Genomic DNA, 19,754 nt, shown 5'->3' on the forward strand with positions numbered 1-19,754 from the left:
GAAACCAGGGAGAAAAGCGACGAGCAAAGAGGGAAAGAAAAAGGTAAACACGCGCGTTGGTCGCATCATCCCCGCGGCGTTCGTAGTCCCGATAAAAGAAGCATTGTTTAGCTCGTTGAATGGTGTAGGCGGCACCGGCGCTCAACCTTTCCGACTTTCAGTGTCGTAGACGGTCTTTATGTCGGCGCGATTAAAGATATCTGGCTGAAAGGGTTTCGCTTCCTTCGCGGCGGCTTTCCCTTTCTTCGCGAAACCACACCGGCCATCGAAAGGAAAACGTCGCGGGACTCGAAGCAGAAAAAACTTGAGGAAAATGTGGCTGTCCGCGAAAGCTAAAGCGCGCCAATACTACGCCTCGAGAGTTTGTCTCGTTCATCCGCTCATCGTCGTTGCCCTTCCTCGTATTAAACTACGGTTTCCGCAACACGGTCGACTCGAATCTCTGAAAGCCTGATCTGGAAATTGGAAAAGCGACGAATCGAAGGTCGAGGACTTGGAATAAATTCTTGCTGGAACACTGGCAACGCACAGAATTTTATCGGTCGTTAAGAAGAGTGGAAACAATGTTTTTCCACGGTAGAAATGTTTTTTACTTTCTACTTTGGTGTATCTTAAACATTTGTTTCTTTTAGAGTAGTTGTTAATGCGTATGCGACTATAGAAGTATAGAAGAATATATATGCTGAATTGCAAGTAGTTAAGTAGGAAAGTATCCAACAGATATATTAGGTATGAAAAAGTAACGTACCTTTTTAAACTAAACTTACTGTTTACATTCCAAATGAGCGCATGAAAACAAAATGATAGAATGTTAAGGCAAATAATTAATTTCTACACGTAACATGTACGTATATACATGCTTCATGGTTCTTCAAAAAACATTTTAATAGAAAATGTGCACGATAAGCATTCATGGGGGCAAAATAGCTGGAATGGAGAATAATTAATGGAATGTATCCTTAAAAAAGCACGAAAAATGTTCCGGTTTTGTTTCGCCGCGTCGTAATCGATCTCAGGGATGATAAACGAGCGTCGAGGGTTGCGACTTTCTCCGAGCCAGGGTTCTTTCGTGCGACGCAAAGGAGGCCTTCCGACCCCTGCTTTCGTCGAATGCCTCGCGTTCTCGTTCCCGTTCTTCGGGTCGATTAATTTTCCGTTCAACGATGCGTCGAAACTATTCCATTTACGCTCGTGCAGGGAACGGTTATTAAACGATTTAACCTTTCGCGGTTTTCGCTTAAATGGGGCAACGAAAATTTAGTATCCCTTTGCGACGTAAAAGGAGATCGAACTATTGCTTTCCGATTTCGACCAGACGAAAAGATATTAGTGGGACCGAAAAGTAATCAACATTTTTACAACATTTATTTATTAAAGAAATCTTAAATGCAAATCAACAAAACTAATTTCCATCATTTTCTAACACTTCTTGCCAGCGTAAAGGCAGTTGTTCGATTCCCTTTTGAAAATAGTCTTTCGATTATTCCTTGAAAAACTTTTCCAAGTCCTAATACTTCGCGACTGCAGTTTTTAGAACGGGGATGCATTTAAGAGTGAAATTCAATTTCTGGTGCAATACAGTTAATACACTCATGCAAGGATCCATTGAAATTTACGTATGCAATTATAGTTCGCTTACACTTCCATTAATGTTTCAATGAATTCGCTTTGACCTAAGGCTACTTGCTGTACAGCAGACTCTGACAACAGATCTTTAGTGGACCTAGACGCGAACTCTGGGCACTTCGCTATTGCTCAGATTTTATGCAGAAGATCATCATCGCGCTCGACAATCCGAGTTTATCTAAATAGCTGTACCATTTCAACTCGTTGACATATGAGTCGTTCATTGCACAAATCGATTAACTCCATAAAACAAAAAGTTGAGCAATGCGGTGAAATAATGTACATTGTAATTACATGTAACATTGTTTTTTAAAATTCCCTTTATAATATAAATTGAAATAAATATTGTAGAGTGCTTAAATTCAGATGTAGCTTTCATCCAACCGTATATAAAATTAATAAGAAAGAATAGCCAAAAAATAAACGCCAGTAATGTTACAATTTTTATGTGGCTGGTGGAGTTAATCGATTTGTGCAGTGAACGGCTCATCTATCCTAATTGTCGTCGGTTTGGCGATTTATAAGGGGTGATTGGCCGTCGGAGATTTTTTTAAAGTCTGTTAAAAACCGTATCCATCGCGCTGGAAGTTTCTATTTTGTCTCAAAAAACTTCAACTTTTTTACCGTTTGCTTGTTCGAGTGCAGGCCGGGTGTCGCGCGAAAGTAATTAGTTTCTAACGAGCGCGAGAAGTTTCAGCGAGTCTCTCGTTACGGTCACCCGATGTGCTTTCTCCGATGCACGAAGCAACGCCAAGACCAATGGAAGAGCGCGAAGAGGATGAAGAGGATAGGGGTCGCGAACGCGTGGCCTCGACTTGTTACACGGATAAGTTCCTCCTCGAGTCCTCGAGGAAAACCGACTGTCATGTCGCAATATGGGCACAAGCGGTGCTTTGCAAAATTGTGAAACTTTTGGTCGATATAATCCAAACATTCCCATGGTAGTTTGTAGGTGAATGGTTCTAGAATAAAAACTGAATACTAAGAAAGAAGCGAAGAAATTTGTTGACCTGGTAAACAGAAGGTCATGAATTTTACCTTTAGATATGAACCGTTCATTGCACAAATCGATTAACTCAATAAAACAAAAAGCAGAAAAATGTGATCAAAATGGCCACTGAAAAAAATTATTTATTATTCAATGGCCAACAAAAATTTTGTCGTTTAGTGGTGTTAATCTTTATTATTTAGAACAGTTATTATAAATGTAAAAAGTTGTGATTATACCAAGTGCTTTGACACTTAGATTTAAGATTCTTCAAAAAGTCGAGTTAATCCAAGCTTTCGCAAGAGTGTTTAGATTCTCATTTCTATCGAAAGTAAGTACTACGTTCTTAATGTGAAAAATACTAGATGGGTGCGTTGGCTCGCGGAAAAATAAGCAGAGACTCAGTTTAACTCGACTCGACGGGGAAAAAGACTGGTTGGGATTCGAGTTCTGCATCGAGATCGATGTGACCGCTCGAATCGACGAGACTGGTTTGTTCTCGAGCCAAGGGTCGTTGGGGAGCTCTGATAACGGATGAATGCGAGGAAGGGCTGGCAGTCGGATGAAAAACCAGCCTCGACGGCGAAACGTCGGACCTTTTCAATGGACGCGGAAGGTATCGATACAACTCGAGTCAAGTTCGCAAAGGTTCGAAGATTCCAAACGAATCGAGGTCCTTTTATCGATGAGCGTAACGTAGAGTAATGGTCGGCAACCTATGACAAGGCAAACCTACCGAAACCATCAACCAAATGCATCGTCGCAAGACACATTGGTTCTTCGTGGTTGATACTACCCGAGGATTTCAGGTGTAAGTCGTGTTTTTTGAATAAGATAGCCCTTCGTGGCTGAAATGACACACTGGAATCAATGTATTGGCATATGGCTACACGTGTATTGTCTCCAGCGACAGGAAGGAAAACTTGTGTAACGTTCCCCCAAAACTACTTGAAGAACCTCGTACATATACTAAAATTGGAACGACACAGAGAAGTTTAGCTCCTGCGCAAGATTACGAATATTTATGAGACTTTTTATTTAAATTATTAATCTTTAAGCCCTTGTTTATTGAGGATAATTCAAGTAAAACTAAGTGGCTTCAATAAATAGCTTAAAAAAAAAAAATAAAAAAACTTGGAGAACCTCCAGAGGAAACAGGTGTTCCTTGTCTCATTAAATAAGTTAAACGGCTTATCTATTCGCTAATTATACAAACACGATACACTGTTCCTCGTGTCTAACCCAGAGGAAGATTCTGCCAGTCATCCACGAAGAACGAACGTCAACAATTGATCGTGAAGAACGTCCCCTCGAAATTGTTGCTCGGAAAGTGGTAGAAAACCGGCAGTGGGACGAAGGCCGAAAATAGAACAGTTGCTGGAACGAGCCCGCGCAGCCAGGACGAGTCTTCGAGCCGATAATTATATTTGCGTATCGCGCGACCGTGGTGTATGCCCCACGATACCGTAACCGACGGTGCTTTTTCTCGTTCAACGTGCACGTCGCTCACGCATCATCGATCGTTACGCAGCGTCAACGCGACGGAATCCGTCGCGACGAATAAATAAAACGCGAGCGAACGCTGCGATTAGACCAAGTAGCGGAGGCGCGAGAACCGAAATCCTGAGGGATGAAGGGAGAAAGAGAAAGAGAGATCGGAGAGAACGGAGACTAGGTTCCAGAGGCAACAATACCGAGAGAGAGAGAGAGAGAGAGAGAGAGAGAGAGAGATGGTTTGTGGGAGGGAAAGGAAAGGGGAAGGATTCGGAGGAGAGGCAGGAGCCAGGAAGAGAGACGTCCAATCGCGTCGAGAGGGTGAGAGACGGAGAGACGAAACGGTCGAGGGTGGTGGAAAATGAGTGGGATGAAAAGGGGAGAGCTGGAGGCAAGTAGGGAAGGAGAGAGAGAGGGATAGTGGAGGGGTTTGGAAGAGGCGAACGTAGGGGTAGCAGGGAGATTCGCGGAAAAGAGGCAAGAGGGTGGATATTCCAGGCTGCACCCCGTGGCTGTCCCAGCGCATTGCCATGGCAACCGACCCTGAAACACCCTGCGGCCGTCGCACCATCGGAGCTTTGCTTTCCGATGATAGTAATAATGTATCCTCGCTTTCGTTGATGTAGGTCGCAGGATGTTACCGCGCCGGCCGCGAAACGGCAGATCTTTCGCGGCGTCCTTTCGACCGGCTGGAAGCCGCAATTACGTAGCTTTTTGCGATATGCCCTCCTCGCGGCTTCTTGCTCGCACGGCGGAGTTCTGCGGTTTCTTACCGCACCACCGTCCCGCTTTTTCCGCGCATCGTTGCACGTTAGATATTCACGTACAAAAGTCCTTCGTTTTCTCCGTCTTTTCCCAGTCGACGCGGTCCAAGGGGAATATTTTTTAGGAATGTTGAGTATGCGAATCATCCGTGTGGTTTCCGAACAAAATAATTTACGTGGTACCACGAGGGGCAATTTTCGTGATTTGTTTGCAGCCAAAGTAGTCGACGTAAATTTCGGAAAGTTGGTACGTTTAGTTATAAACCTTCAGCGAGCTTGATGTTGACCGTTTAAGCAATAGGAATACCTCACAAAAATCTATTTTTTGAAAAGAGAGTACACCCTCAAAGGGACTACAGATAGCGTAGATCAACGGTATCCGACACGTAAATGTATACCTGAAATTTATCACGTATCACGTGGTTGTTTTTCAACGCATTCCCATAGATTTCCGTTACGTATTGTGTCAAAATTCGCAAGTCACGGTGATCCATCTCGTTGGGGGCTTTTATGAGAGGTACAATGCATTCGCAGCTCTTTGTTTAGATTCGTGAGACAAAAATTGAACTTACAGCAATAAAAAAAATATAAACGAGCGAGTAATAAGATTGTTAAACGTTTTAACATTTACTGGGATGAAGTAGACCTCTGACTAAACAAACCTCTACAAGATCTCTGTTACAAGATCTAACGGTATACTACGATTTACGAAAGAAAACAAAACATACAAAAGCATGTGCAAATAGGTATCGTGTTGCGTGCACCGCTGCACGCGAAAATTATCATCAAAGGATTGCGAGGTGCAATTTTTTCCACCGTACAAATTTTTTATTTTTTAAAGTGCAGCAGCTTGACCCACTTTTTGAAAATCATCCTCCATATTTAAATGAAATTAAACTTAGATTCCACGCTCTATACCTTGATTAACCCTCTAACACGGCCCTTGTTACACGACTCCCTCTAAACGACTGACTCGTTCGACCTCTCGCACCGCACTCACCGAATCGCATGGATTCGTTCACGGTCACAAAATCTCCATATACATGCCAAGAACATATTTTCGCGATCGAAAAGCGACTCGATTCTACAATTCTCGCTTATCAGATCGCGGCGAAAATATGTCGAGTCGTTGATAGAAAAAGAAATTTAAAGAATTTGGAGATAGTTAGATCGACTAGAAATTACGCTACCACTAAAATCGTGAATGGCAGAATTTGGGATTCTTATACGTTCATAAGTAGGTAAGATACGGTGGGCATACACAGCAAGTTTCAAATATATGGGAATTAGTGTCGCTACTCGGAGAAATTTGTTCTAAGCGGACTGGGACTCCGTGGAATACCAATTCTCAGGATTCACGAGTTCAGTCTAAGCGCCCCCGTAAGACTACGGGTTAGGTAGGAGCAACCGTTTCGTTTATCCACGCAAAGTCGAGTGCGAGGGTGGCAAGAAAATTGGGGGAAGGTTAACGGGGAAGGCGCGTCACGTCGGGACGGTTATCGGTTCGATCTCGTTCGGCTGAATGGAATAGAGGTAGCAGGATTCGGGCCAATGAAGAAGGGAAACGAAGTCCGAGGAAAACACGATGTCGCGTGTTTGTCGATGCATCGCGGCGAGTAGCGTCGGCGTTTTTAATCGGCGCCACTTGTTTCTAACGACCCTCCTTTGTTTAGGCCCCTAGACCGTGCTTCAACCTCACGGTATTCCCATTCTCCTGCTTCCGTTTTCCTCCGCCCGCTTCCCGTCATCCGCCACCAGTTTCATGTCGCCCGTCGTCCGTTACCAGTTACCGCCACCCGTCAACCTTCGCACCACCCTGACAACCCTTCGACGACCAAACGATCGAATCATGAACAAGCCTTACTGCGATATTTTTTTCTCTTCCGTTTCCTTCTGTTCCGGGGCTTCCAGGTCGGCTTTCGTTGCGGACACTCGCTTCCAATCCGAAACAAAGTGCGTCGATCGATCATTGGTCTCGAGGTACAGGATGAATTGTTTCTATAGCGTATGCTAAACTAAGATCCTATCACTCAAGGATTTTTACTATTTAAACAGATACACTGGGTGTCCCGTAACTGGTGGTACAAGTGAGTAGGGGGTGATTCTACGTGAAAAATTGAATCGAAAATGTCGAATAAAGTATTTTTCATATGACGCTTTATTTTCGAAAAAAATAACTTTGAAAATATGTCGAGTACGCGTTCTTTTCCTGCGTTTCATTTCCTGTATAGTCTTTTCAGTTTTCTTTTACCTTTTCCACATTCCTTATCTCTTCAGAACTTACTTTCATTCAACTTCGATTCTTACAACTTATAAACCGATTAACAAACGTTGAGTCTTTTTCCCCTTTTTGGAGCGAGGCAAAGCCAGACCCGTAAAATAGTACACAGCGTGCACCGATGAAGAAGTGATCGTTCGATCGAGTAAACGAGCCCAGGCTGTGAACGACGCGCGATCGCGTCGATCAACCTTGTCCGTGGACGTTCATTCATGGCTGCGTCGACGCAAACGAACCTCTCCCGACATTGAGTCGTTAAATGCGACCGAGTGGACGCCGGAAACGTAATTTCAGCCGTAACGAGTCCGCGATGCGCAGCTTAATTGCTTCGCGTTACGTGCTCTTTCGTCGATTAACGAAGACGCGCGACATTCTCGTGGAAAAACGACGGTCGGGCGAGCACATTTCCGCCCTCGTTTGCGTCCTCTCCTCGCATCGGCGAATGAAAAGCGATATCGGGCGGGATTCACGAACGGCGAACGTGTGTCCTGACGTAGCCCCGCGATTCGGATGTAAATGAATTTCGCCCGGAAGAGTAATTCCTTGGCTCGCAAATGGGAAACTCTTGGGGGGTGGCTGGTTGAAAAGGAGGCGGTGGCTCGATTTAGGAGCAGGTAGCTGTCAAAGGGATCGATCGGAATCGGGTCGAGGCTTCTCCGCGACGTTGGCTCGAGAAGCCGCTCCGCAGATTGACTCTCTTAAGGGAAGATTCGTTCGACTCGGAGTGGCTGGCAGAGTCTACGGAGCCGAGTTTATTAAATCGATGAGGGCAGGAAGAGAAGAGAACTCGAGTCTCCCCCGGCTCGAAGGCGGATCGGCAAAAATCTGGACCGCCGTTGGTTCTGCAAACGAATGCGAGCCAACTTCGCCCGAACTCTCCCGATAGAGTAAATATTCGTTTTGAATTCGCGATCCGTCGCTCCAACGAATCGCTAATTCGTTTACTCCATGGAAACGGCGAGCCACGCGCGAACGTTCCCTCCGACAGGACGCGGAAAACGAAAAATTTGCTCGTCGACGGCGCCGCGGTGGGACGAAACGATAGCGATCGAAAGTCGATTCTCGTGACGGGGTGAATTGAAAAAATTTTTAACGCTTTGTAATACTTGCTTTCGTTTCCCCGCGTTGGGTGTTCAAAATTGGCAGGAAATTGCGAAAATTGAGTGCACGTCGAAACATTTCGTAGCTTTCACCTGATATTCCGAAAATTTTATGGAAAAGCCAGAGTGAAACGAAGAATGGGGCCTCGAAGATCGAGACGAGATTAACACTTTTAAACGTCAATGTTTAATGCGATAGGATCAGTGAAATAGATAAGATTTCTTCGGTAAAGGTAAGGAGGGATACTAAGAAGATGAATTCCAATAATTTGTAATAAGATTTTGTTCAAGTTTAGCGAAATCTTTCATCACCGTTATAGCAAGTACCTTAATTTCCAATATTATCAATGAATATTATGCTAACGAAATTTCATAATCGTTCGGGTTAGGGTGGGTTTTCACGGGGTCGAGAGTCGAGGTATTCGAATTACTTGCGCGCAAAATGTTGGGTCGTTGACGAAGCAGCATCGATCGAAGTCCCGTTTAATATCCATCGCGGGATCCCTCCAGTATCCTCGAGATAAACGAAAGAGAAGAGATCGTTGCTCGTTTAGTTCGACTAGCCCATTATGCGTGGAAAATTAAGCCCGTCGCATCTAATTAGGTCTGCAACGTGGCAGGTGTAAAGTATTGCTGACCGTGCCGTCGCACGGATCGGTGGGTGCTACGATTTCTGGGATTTCGTAGAAAGCCAGATTTAATCCACGTTCGCCTGTATATACGTACGTATACATGTACACTGGGTACATATAATTTAGGTATATAATGTATATATGTATATATTTATCGTCCGGAACGACATCGCGTTACCGGGTTGCCGTTTTCTCGAGCGACCAACCCAGAAAATACCCGGCACTTTATACTCGGGGTTGCCTGTGTTATCGTTGCGTCAACCAACAGATGGTAAAGAGGGGTGAATTAATAAATGATAAAAGTTCAGGAAGCAAAACTGTTTGTCGTTTCGATTAAAATTGATGATTGTTTCGTGATCAACGGTCGACCACCGCTTTTCGCATACACTCGTTTCCGTAACGCGATCTCGAGATTCGCCGAGCGACATCGACTTTCCGATATCCGATGCCTAAACTTCTCTCTTCCCTTTTCCGTCCTTCTTCCTTGCTACGCTGTTGGCGCTTGACGTTGAATTCACCCCCGTGACCCAGAAACCGTACCGAGCGAAAGTTCTAGGCTGCGGGTAGGATTACCGAGGCCACGAATCGCGTCGATCACCATGGGAGCAAGTATAATGATGTCGCTTATACCGCTACTTCCATCTTGATAACTATACCGTGAATCACATAGTTGCTAGGAATGGTTGGGATCGGTTTTGCCAGGTTTGACTCTTTGGATTCGTAGTTTTGTCATCGTAGGCACTCTTTGATGTATCGCTTAACAATCATGAATCAGTTTGTATAGCCGCAGTTCGTAATCGGATTTCACGTTTCGTGGTATACGTAAGGGCAAACAGGGTCATTTCACGACCTCACCGCACGTCATGCTACGATTAGGTTTGATTTTAGATTGGTCAGTAACGCATCTATTTGCCATTACCTAAATTCTATTTACTGGGTTGATACATTATAAGCAGCATCAACCAATGTGGCCGTTGACGTTCTATATGTACACTTGAACTCTGTTACAGGCACATTTGTGCCTAAACGGTCGCGGCTACCATCGCTTTCCCAATTTGCTTTTCGTGTAAACTATCTGGGTTAGTAAACCTGAACGTGTTAGGAATAACCTCCTTCTATAAGTTGTTACTACATTCTTTTATTTAAGTTTCAATTTTCCTTCTGTATTCTTGTTAATACGAATTTACATAAAGTGCTGCAGATTAGTTGAGCCGTCCACTGAACAAATCGATTAACTCCACTTTTTGAAAAATCTAAAATTTAAGTGTCAAAGCATTTGGTAAAGTCACGACGTTATATATGTATAACATTCCTGAATAATAAAGATGAACACCATTAAACGACAAAATTTTTTGGGCCATGGAATAATAAATAATTCATTTCAGAGGCCATTTCATCGCATTTCTCAACTTTTTGTTTCATGGCGTTATATGAAGTTTTATTTGTGCAATGAAAGGCTCAGTTATTACTCTTTGTTTCATTGGTTTCTTCAAATCGACATATATAGAAGATAACATACGAATATATCCTTTATCATCATCCCCACCATCCATGAACCAACGTAATCCTAACTTAACGATTGCTCGAAAGGCATGGAGGAAATTTTAAATCCGTAAACTCACTCAAGCTTGTCAAATGCCTAACACGGGGAAAGTTATCGCAAGAGGCGCTGATTTCGATAAAATATCTACGAAAAGCGTGGATAAATTGTTTGTGAACACACCCATAAACTTTGAGAGAAGAGAAGAGAGGTCAAAATTTGTGAAATTCCCTTTGGTCTGCCAGCAACCGTACCCGTTTCAACGAGGCGGTCACGACGGACTCGCAACGTCCGTTGAGTGCTGACCGGGTTCAAATCCCTCTGGAATAAATTTTCAACGTTAAATAATAAAATTTTATTCTATACGCGTAGGAGTTGGCGTCCCGACGTATACTAACCCCCACGTCTATGACAAAAACTGAACCCTTCTCGCTATCAGCTGACCCCCTGATCGTCGCGTGCCAATTTTAAATCGGAATTGAAAGCTGAAATCGCAACCGATAGCGGCGAAGAAGCGAGTCAAATCGTCTTATCCCCCGACTTGATTTGCTTTTTGGCGAAAATTTAAGGAATCGTTTCCGCTTCCAGAGAGGATAACAATTCTCTCGTTCGAGATTGCCAGCCTTTGGACGGCACCGCGGCTCTCGAAGTATTTTTCGAATTCGGGGGTCTTCCGTTCTCGCTGTAGCAGGGTAACAAGAACGCGCGTGATCGCGGCAAATTCGCAGGAAACTCAATTTGGTGGCGTAACGCGATCGGGCTCGCATTACGACCTGATCCTCGCTATTTTCCCAGTCCCGTGTGCACGCGCCATGGAACCGAGCTATCTCGAAGTTAGCCGAACGGCAAAATGTTATTCCCAGTCGTGGAATTCGAAGAGGATTCCACGAACCGCGGCTTCGGGAACGATTTCGCCCGTTGGATCGTCGGATTAAGCACCGGCTGACCAGCAGTTACCGAGACTTAATGCGGAGATACGAGACTCTCCGGGGATAACCGCGATCGTTGCTTAATCCCCGACGTCCTTTGCGACTACGCGTCTACCCGAACCTTTGCTGGATATTCATTTCCCCGTCGAGAATCGGACAATTTGAATGACCGTATTACGATCATTCCTCCCGGAGTGGATGAAAAATCGTATTTCAGTTAAGATCAGCCTTAGCAACGTTGAATTCATGCTCTGGTTTCATCCATTCCTTTTTCACGGCACACCGTGTGGTAATAACTTTCGTAATTGGCGATACATCGTGATTATATCTTGACGGATAAAGACATTTCATGGTCCAGTGGACTCTTGCTGAATTCGAGACAAATTTTATTTTGATAGGCGAGTGTAATTTGGCTTGTGATATTCATTGACACGTGTGATGTTAATGTAATCGCTAGTCTACAAATTTTTATGCATTTATACCTAATGGAGATGTGGGAAAATCTGTGAGAATGCAAAAATATATAAAGTATCGACAACAGTATATGCGTTACGGTTTAGGAGATAAGATATGTTTTCGTGTAGGTTTCAATCTGTTTCTTGCAAAATATGAATTTGCATAAATATGCCAATATTCACTCATAACATAGTAAATACTGCTATCGAAACCCCACCAATAGCAAACGTCGGGAAGATACCTTGAGATTACTGTACGTCCCATTGATAAACCCGTGCACTGAATAAATCGAAATCTGGGAACATGTGTCATCTACTCGATCTCGGTTTGCATCGAAACCTGCTATATTCTTGAACAGAGCATAACATGTTTCCAAGGGTAGCGACTCGCGAACTAGGTCAACCCGTGTCTATCCTTGACGATAATAGCGAACCACTATTTAATATGCTTAATCTAGCGTCGCCGTCCTAACATTTTTATCTAAAATTATCGATGGACGTACCGTGTGACCTTATCGGATTTAATTAAGTTTCATATCCCATCCAAACCGATTAAAAAGTCCTCTCCTAGGAACGATCAAAGTCTTAAGCCCTCGAACTTTTTCTCGACTAAAGGTGTATCAGTTAACCCTTTGCATCCGAGAGGTGACCTTTAGTCACATCTTAACGTAATGCAGTAACTCGAGAAGTGACTCTCGGTCACCACCAGGTTCCTGTAGGTTTCATTTCTTTAGAACTCGAAATTTCATAAATAAAATGATCGTCGGTGAAGTAAAGGTGAACTAATACTGAAATCTCAAATACATCTTCAAAGTCAATCTGACAATTAGTATTCGTGTTAATAGAATGCTAAGAAAGCATCCCGAGTTGCTGGTAGATACCAGAAAAGAAAGGCCTCGAGTGCAAAGGGTTAATTCAACAGTTAATTCACTAAAGTATCCAATAAAGACCAACATATCCTCACAGTCTCTCAATAAATAAAAGTAAAGTATAGAATTACCTTATCGGCGCAATTAACCGTTTCGCGGGACACTTATCGATAAGAAGGGCAAACGGAAGGAAAGGATGGTAAATACGGAGGAGGTTAGAGGCGCGAGCAGTCTGATAAGCGAAGATAAAGCTCGCGAGAGAGAAGGCGCTAGAAAGGCACGGTTGCGTGCGTGTACGCGCGGAGCGACGGAGACGAGAATGGGGCGAATGACGCGGCAATGGACCGAAGCAGCGGATTATCGGATTAACCGGTATATCCGGCGCGTGTAATGTGGCCAAGGTACGCGTGCAAGCCAGTCGCAGGAATGGCGCGCGGGCTATCGTTCAGCGCCGGATGGATCCCCCATGCGAACTGGATCCTTCCGTGCGTCGGAGGGCGCGTCCCAACGCTCTACGCCGCCCCCTCGTATATCCGTATGGGATTCCGTGAAATAAACGCTCCCGGTGATTCCCAGCTAACCGGATATACAACGCGAGCGTTTATGAAAACGAATTGCCGGCATCCCGCGAGTTCCCGGCGTCTCTTTCATGCCAGCGAAAAATCGTCTTGGACGATGGAGAGAGGCCGAGGTCGATGCTCCGACACGAGCCACGGGGGAAAAGGCGACGACGAAGAGAGTGCGAGCACGAGGAAGGAGGAACCGTCCGTGAAAGTATTTTCCGCTTTGTCGCGCGTCTCGTCGCACCGGCTGAGAAGCTACGAGCTACGTTGGGGGTGTGTTACGAGCGTGTAACGTATCGCGAGGTAAATAAGTCGACGCCTCGACGATGCCCGTCGGAACGAAAGTCGACGAACACCGGGAGATTCCTTTTGAGAACTAAACTTTCGTCGTCGGATCGCAATTTCGAGGAACCGACGAACTTCGACGACCCGAGTTTTCCTCGCCAGAATACGCGCACTCGATAACCTCGAGTTCTCGCCTGTCCAACGCCCAGCGCGTCACCCAGCGCGAAAATCGTTGCTGGAATTTTAACGAGTATTAATATAATTTCCGGGCGGTGTAATTAAGCGCGGCCCGTGACACGAGTCTGACGCGTTTCACGACGAGGGCAGAACGAAAAGCGAGAACAAGGGAGCGAACGGGCAGACAACGAGACCGAGAGATCGCAATGAAACGTAACGGAGACGCCGGTCGTAGACGGAACGCGACGCTTGGGGGGAGCTGGGGGGAGTGCGTCGGACGCGACGAGGTCCAGAAGACCACCTGCGGCTGGTGATTGTGTTTTTTCTGGGACATTTCATTTTTCCAGATTCAAGAATTTTCGCGAGAGCTTTTTCATTGTTTTTCGAGAGGGGATTGGGGAATTCTGTTGAATGAAATGGTAATTTTATTCTTGGCTGAGTACGAGTTACGAACGGTATTTTTATGCTATGGTATTCAACGAAAGACCCGAATATAGAGAGGAATGTCGTGTGTATTAGGTGGGTCAAAAATCATTCTGGTATGTATCAAAATAATTGTTGTACATTATCATACGTCATACGGGTATCGCTGTTTTCCATTAATTTCCAATCTGAATGTTCTATATTTACTCAATGTTGCATTTGCCTTTGATTCAATAGCAAATCGAAATATTTCAAAAGATGTAATATTTGTTTAAATTGCGATAGAAATAGCTACGAACGAAACGCAGGTAGGTTTAGCGCGAACAGACCAATGCAGTCTGTACATAGTCCGCCTATACTACTGCACAGTGATGTCCGACATCACCGTCATGACGGAAACTTCTCCATGTTGTCAACATATTTTTACAAATACCAAGGAAGTTTCTCCAATTTCTCCGTAGAAATTTCTCTCGAGGATGCTTCGTAATCAGAACGCTGTTAAAATCGCTGCCGGGTCCAAGAGCTCAGAGTTTTATCCGACTTGGATTAACGGGAGTTAGTGGAAATGCTATTTAGAGAGGAAGGTGTCTATGGCGTGGCTACAGTATAGACGTAGTAATCGCACTCGATAATTCCCGAGCTCGATCGGCAGCTGCCGCGATGGACAACGAGTTGAGAGTCCGGACGCGTCGACAGGAAGGAGCGGTGCTCGACGCACGTCGAGAGGAAGCGATGGTAACGCGACGAGATTTGCTTATTCGATCGGTAGCTTTCTACCGGACGGAAGCGCGAGCTACGTCGCTTGTCGCGTACGTTATCGAGCGCAGCAGCGACGTTCCACGATGGACAGTTACTCCTCGTTAACGCCCTTCCCGCCTCCATCGGCTTCGTACCGCTCGGCGACAACGCGCTCGGGATTCCGTCTGTCACGGAGAAGATTAATTATCGAAACGCTATCCAATTCGCGTCGATCGAATTCTCGAGTGCGGCGAACCACTGCGGATCTTCGCGACGTTCTTTTATCGGTACACGCGATATTTGCTATCTCCGATCGAACGTTTGTCTAAAGAACATAGAATCTATAAAAAGAATCTGTATATTCTTGCGATTATACCCTTAATTGTTAATATTCGATTGGAGTTCATGATGCGGGTAGTCTCGAGCGTTACTGTTTAGTACAGGTGCGGCCATGAGGGATCAAGAATGCAATTAATTTGAACAAGGAGCATTATAAAAACGACAAAGTTGGTATGCCACGTGTAATGCCTCGGGCGATGATTAATATTAAATTATTTGAACGTGCAAACGCTGTGAATGAGGCCGTTAGTAATATTTTATTAACAAAATGAAAATGTTAAGAACATAGCGATCATAAATAATCAGTAGGTATGGAGCGGGAGTTTAGGCATGCTCGATTCTATTCACGTAGTAATTCAGTCTGTACGAACCGCAAGAATTTCCATTGAACTTTTTCGAGCACACTAATGTATTCCATTCGGTGGGATGATTAAATTACGTTTACAGAATTGAACAAAAAAAATATTATTTCTAAACAGACGATTTGAGATGGAATGGAAAAGATAAAACAGAGTGCTTCAAAATATAGCATCATTAGAAAATTAAACGATAACATAACGATATCAAGCAGGAAGTGATGAAACTGTGACGAATCATGTCAATTAAAGCATCAAATAGCGCAGCTATGTTACGTGTGAAAAATTGTAATCGGGTATTATAAACTTACCCGTTATCGTTGAGAGATAATAGCCCATCAATATGGAGAGATTCGAGCGGCAAATAAGCAGGACTTTGAGCAGGTCTCGATCTGAAAATAAAATTGAAGAAGATATCAACGCGATTATAGAGCTTATTATAAGTATTACGTTGTCGTTTCAATCCCAGGTCAAGGAGAACGTGATCGGTGCTGGGCGGTCTCTTCGTCTGACCAAAGTACGGGTCGCGGTTACTTCTACTTCCGACTCGAGCCTACACTCTACGTAATATACAGTTTCGTGAAATGATATGCGTTTCATTGAATGATTTGTATGTATACACATTCGTTTGAAGCAATGCATTTATCACCTTAACATATTCGCGACCGGCTGATATTTTACGTTTCTAATACCGAGTACTTACGAAAATAATAAAATTCTGAAGCTGGACATCGCAATTTTGTATCGTCAGGGCGAACATAAAAATTTAATATGTACATGTATATCGTAAAATATGTTTGGAAATATCAGTGTTATAAATATGTGGTGTATAAAATAAAAAGATTTTCATAATTTCTTCAAATCCAAGAACAGAATTCATTTCAATATATTTCGTAGGAAGATCGTAAATACTTACGAGTTGATTTTAAATTTATAAGTGTCCTACCCTGTGAAATTTACGAATGATCATATCAGATTACCATCAGATTTTCCATCTAATTTTGCATGCAGTAAATTTCATCAGCTCTTTGATATATAATATTATAACAAAAAATACGAAAGGCTGGGAACGAACCGTGGACCGTGGGGTAAGGTTACCAAACGCGTATTCGGCCATTCGAATAGGACTGTGGCTGGTCAAACGGACGATCGGCGACCAGGAGGAAATTCGATGGCGGTATAGATTTTCAGTGAAGTCCAGCGTATCGAATCGAACGCTGGTACGCGATTCGCGGATCCAGCGAGGCGTGAAAGCTCGACTCGATGTTTCGGTATTTAGCGTCTCACGGATGGTTGTGCCCGGGCGTCGACAACCGAGTAACGAGAGGCGATTCAATAATTTCAATATTTTTTAACCCGGTCGGACGATTTTATTCATTTGTTCGCGGAATCACGCTTTTATGAAAAATACGAGGAGGAACTCGCGACGATTTGTATGCTCGTAAGTCCTTCCTCCCTGACACGATCGCGTAAGTGGTTCGGAGAGGAGCATGCGCGAGAGAGAGATGCGAGATTCTTTTTGTATTTCGGTCATACGACAGTTCCGTGACACGGAATCCTGTTCCAGGGGAAGGAGAAAGAAGTCGGGAGAGAACGCGTTGAAAACTTTGTTCCAGGAGCCGGCTCGAAGGCGCATCGAAGGCGCCCTTTGTCGAAGGAACTCGCTTCTACTATCATCTCGACTCGTCCTTCAGTCGCCTCTCTCTTTCATGAAAGATTTTCGTGCAGCGTCTCTTTTTCGTATCGACGATCCATTTTTCCCTTCTTCCTTCCCTGAGTCGAATCGTCGAGTCGTATTCTTTGCCACGAACAATGAACGACCAAGGATGATGGGACACTATGAATACCGTTTTATTGCAAAGAATGGTTGAAACGAAATTTATATTTGAGTTTTGTACATTCCCCTGACATACCATACAAATATCTTTTATGCCATGTAATGAACACTATGTGAAAGTACCTATGGAAGTTGAAATTTTGTTTTTCATTATATCGCCGATTCGCGAAATTTTTCCGACGAAAATGAGTCCAGACTCATTTGACCTCGTTCGGAATATTTTTAATTATACGTTATTCGAATTGCTTCTGAAATACTTCTGCCTATGTGTAATTAAAACTACCTCGAACGAGACTGTGTTTGGACTCATTTTCGTCGGTAGAACCGCATCGACCATCAGTAATACTCTCACGGAAATGTTGAAATTTATATTTTCAGTAATGGATAAAATTCGATGTACGATAACGATCGCTGACGTTTGCGAATAAATGAAATCAATGGCGGGAATGACGCAGGCGCTCTGAGAGGAATTTTATCAGAGATCGCTTTGTTTGGGCATCTTCATTAGTAATATTTTATCCATTCGTAATACTGTTATTTTTTGTCACTATTAGACTATTACATCAAATGAGATATACAGTCAGCCCCATAAATATTCGTAGCCTCTATATCTGTTGAAGAAATTTGTTTAAATTAAATGGCAGGTTTGATGTTTCCAAGTGTATGTATGAATAAATATGTTGATGTATATATAAATATATACATCTATAAACTTATATACATATTTATAATGAAAAATTAATTTGGTAAAATCGAAACTATTATTAATTTAATCACACTTCTTCGATAGACACAGAGGGTACGAATATTTATGGGATTTACTGTACAAAGCAAAACTAGAGTATACTTTCCCAAAAATAAGTAAACGACTACTGGCTAATCCTACAATAATGCCTCCGAATAAAAAAGCCTGCGTTGCCTTGCGAGGAACGTGAACACTAGTCCTTCTAGACCTCGTTCGGGGTTGAAATTGATTGCATGCGAGCGAGGAATATTGAATCTCGAGTATCGGATGCCCGTTGTCTGTCGCAGGTGCTTCTGTTTCCGGAGGAGGGCTGGGCAAGAAGCGCGAGTAGTTCCTACTGGACCTTGACGCCGTTCTGGTGGAGTCGAAGTCGGTGCAAGGTCGTCGAAGTGGCTGGGACCAGGAGGTAAGTCCCCGAAATTACTTCTTCTCTCGATTGGCCGGTGTCTGATTCGCGTCTTCCGACGAATCGAAGGGTTTTACCGATTGTACCGCGGGACTCGACGCGACGATAACGTTGTTGCAGCGTTAACGGGGTCAGCCGTTGAGAACGCGGCCGATGCACACGTACGCTGTCATGACGTTTTGCCATAATCGTATTCCTCGCGCGGACGGAAATTCGTGCTTTTAGGATACGTGGCCGGAATGTCTACACCCTGCTTGCCGCGCCACTAGTCGAGAATTGCAGGGACGGTGCGTTTGAAATTTCAGTATCCTCTTATTTCCCTCTCGCAGACCATTCCCACGAGTTCTCGCGTCGTTCTCGATATACAGTCGCGAACAATTCATTGGCTCCAATAGGGAATAGCGTATTTACGAATACGTACGAATAGTGTACGAATACATTCTATAGTGATGTTATTCCATTTCATCAAATTTCCCGTAGTAGATTCCACAGTGATGAGAAAATTTTCCGTAGTAGATTCCGCAGCGATGAGCAAATTTTCCATAGTAGATTCCATAGTGATGAGCAAATTTTATGAAACTTTCCAAACTGGACGAAACACAATAATTGGTTGTCGAGAAAATGGATCATTTGTTGACTAATTAATGCAGAATTTAAGTAATCTAGCAAGATTCAACGCTCTGTATCTCAATAGATGAAAGTGATTATAATGATGACATCGGTGATCAATCGCTCCTCTCTTTTTTTAAATTAATTAATTGTCGGATTCGCATTCCTCCTATCCTTCCACTATGTAAATTCAACGCAGGTGCTTCTGCTATATGCTTTTATTTAAACTCCTACTTTTAGAACTGGCCTTTCCAAAGTTGATTCAATAATTCGTTGTACAGAGTGGACTTTTCCTGGAGCTCGTTGAGCTCGTTCAAGCACTCTGTTTTCCACCGCTATCCTAGGTAATTAGCCTAATTAATTTATTTGCACGTACAATTTTCCTCTATTTACGCCCCGCATTTTTCGTTATTTCCTCCCTTCTTTGTCATCGTTTCGGGTCCCTGATGTTTACCAGCACCGATATTATATATTCTATCGTTGCCGTCTCGTGGCCGACGAATAAAGGGAATAAATAAGCAAGTTTCCCGATATCTCATTGGTTGAGTTTCGCCACGCAGCCAGGACTCCCTCGAGGTCCATTACGACCCGGCTGTACAGC

The 19,754-nt window shown here is 43.8% G+C and overlaps 2 protein-coding genes across 7 annotated transcripts in view; one reads left to right on the top strand and one right to left on the bottom strand.

Moving 5' to 3' along the window:
* LOC128892137 (uncharacterized) overlaps positions 1–19,754 on the bottom strand; it is a 258,224-nt gene that overhangs the window by 29,893 nt on the left and 208,577 nt on the right. For all 3 annotated transcript variants that reach the window (XR_008461009.1, XR_008461011.1, XM_054152285.1), the window contains one exon: positions 15,868–15,948. Coding sequence is in view for 1 of the 3 variants with exons in the window: in XM_054152285.1 (XP_054008260.1) it covers positions 15,868–15,948 (81 nt within the window). In the remaining 2 variants the exon portion in view is untranslated. The remainder of the gene's footprint in view (positions 1–15,867; positions 15,949–19,754) is intronic.
* The window catches only part of LOC128892131 (uncharacterized), a 39,817-nt gene that overhangs the window by 9,731 nt on the left and 10,332 nt on the right, over positions 1–19,754 (top strand). For all 4 annotated transcript variants that reach the window (XM_054152276.1, XM_054152274.1, XM_054152275.1 and 1 more), the window contains one exon: positions 18,426–18,544. In XM_054152276.1, the coding sequence (XP_054008251.1) occupies positions 18,426–18,544 (119 nt within the window). The remainder of the gene's footprint in view (positions 1–18,425; positions 18,545–19,754) is intronic.

Source organism: Hylaeus anthracinus, unplaced genomic scaffold (genome assembly GCF_026225885.1).
Source record: "Hylaeus anthracinus isolate JK02 unplaced genomic scaffold, UHH_iyHylAnth1.0_haploid 12002, whole genome shotgun sequence".
Classification (NCBI taxonomy): Eukaryota; Metazoa; Arthropoda; class Insecta; order Hymenoptera; family Colletidae; genus Hylaeus; species Hylaeus anthracinus.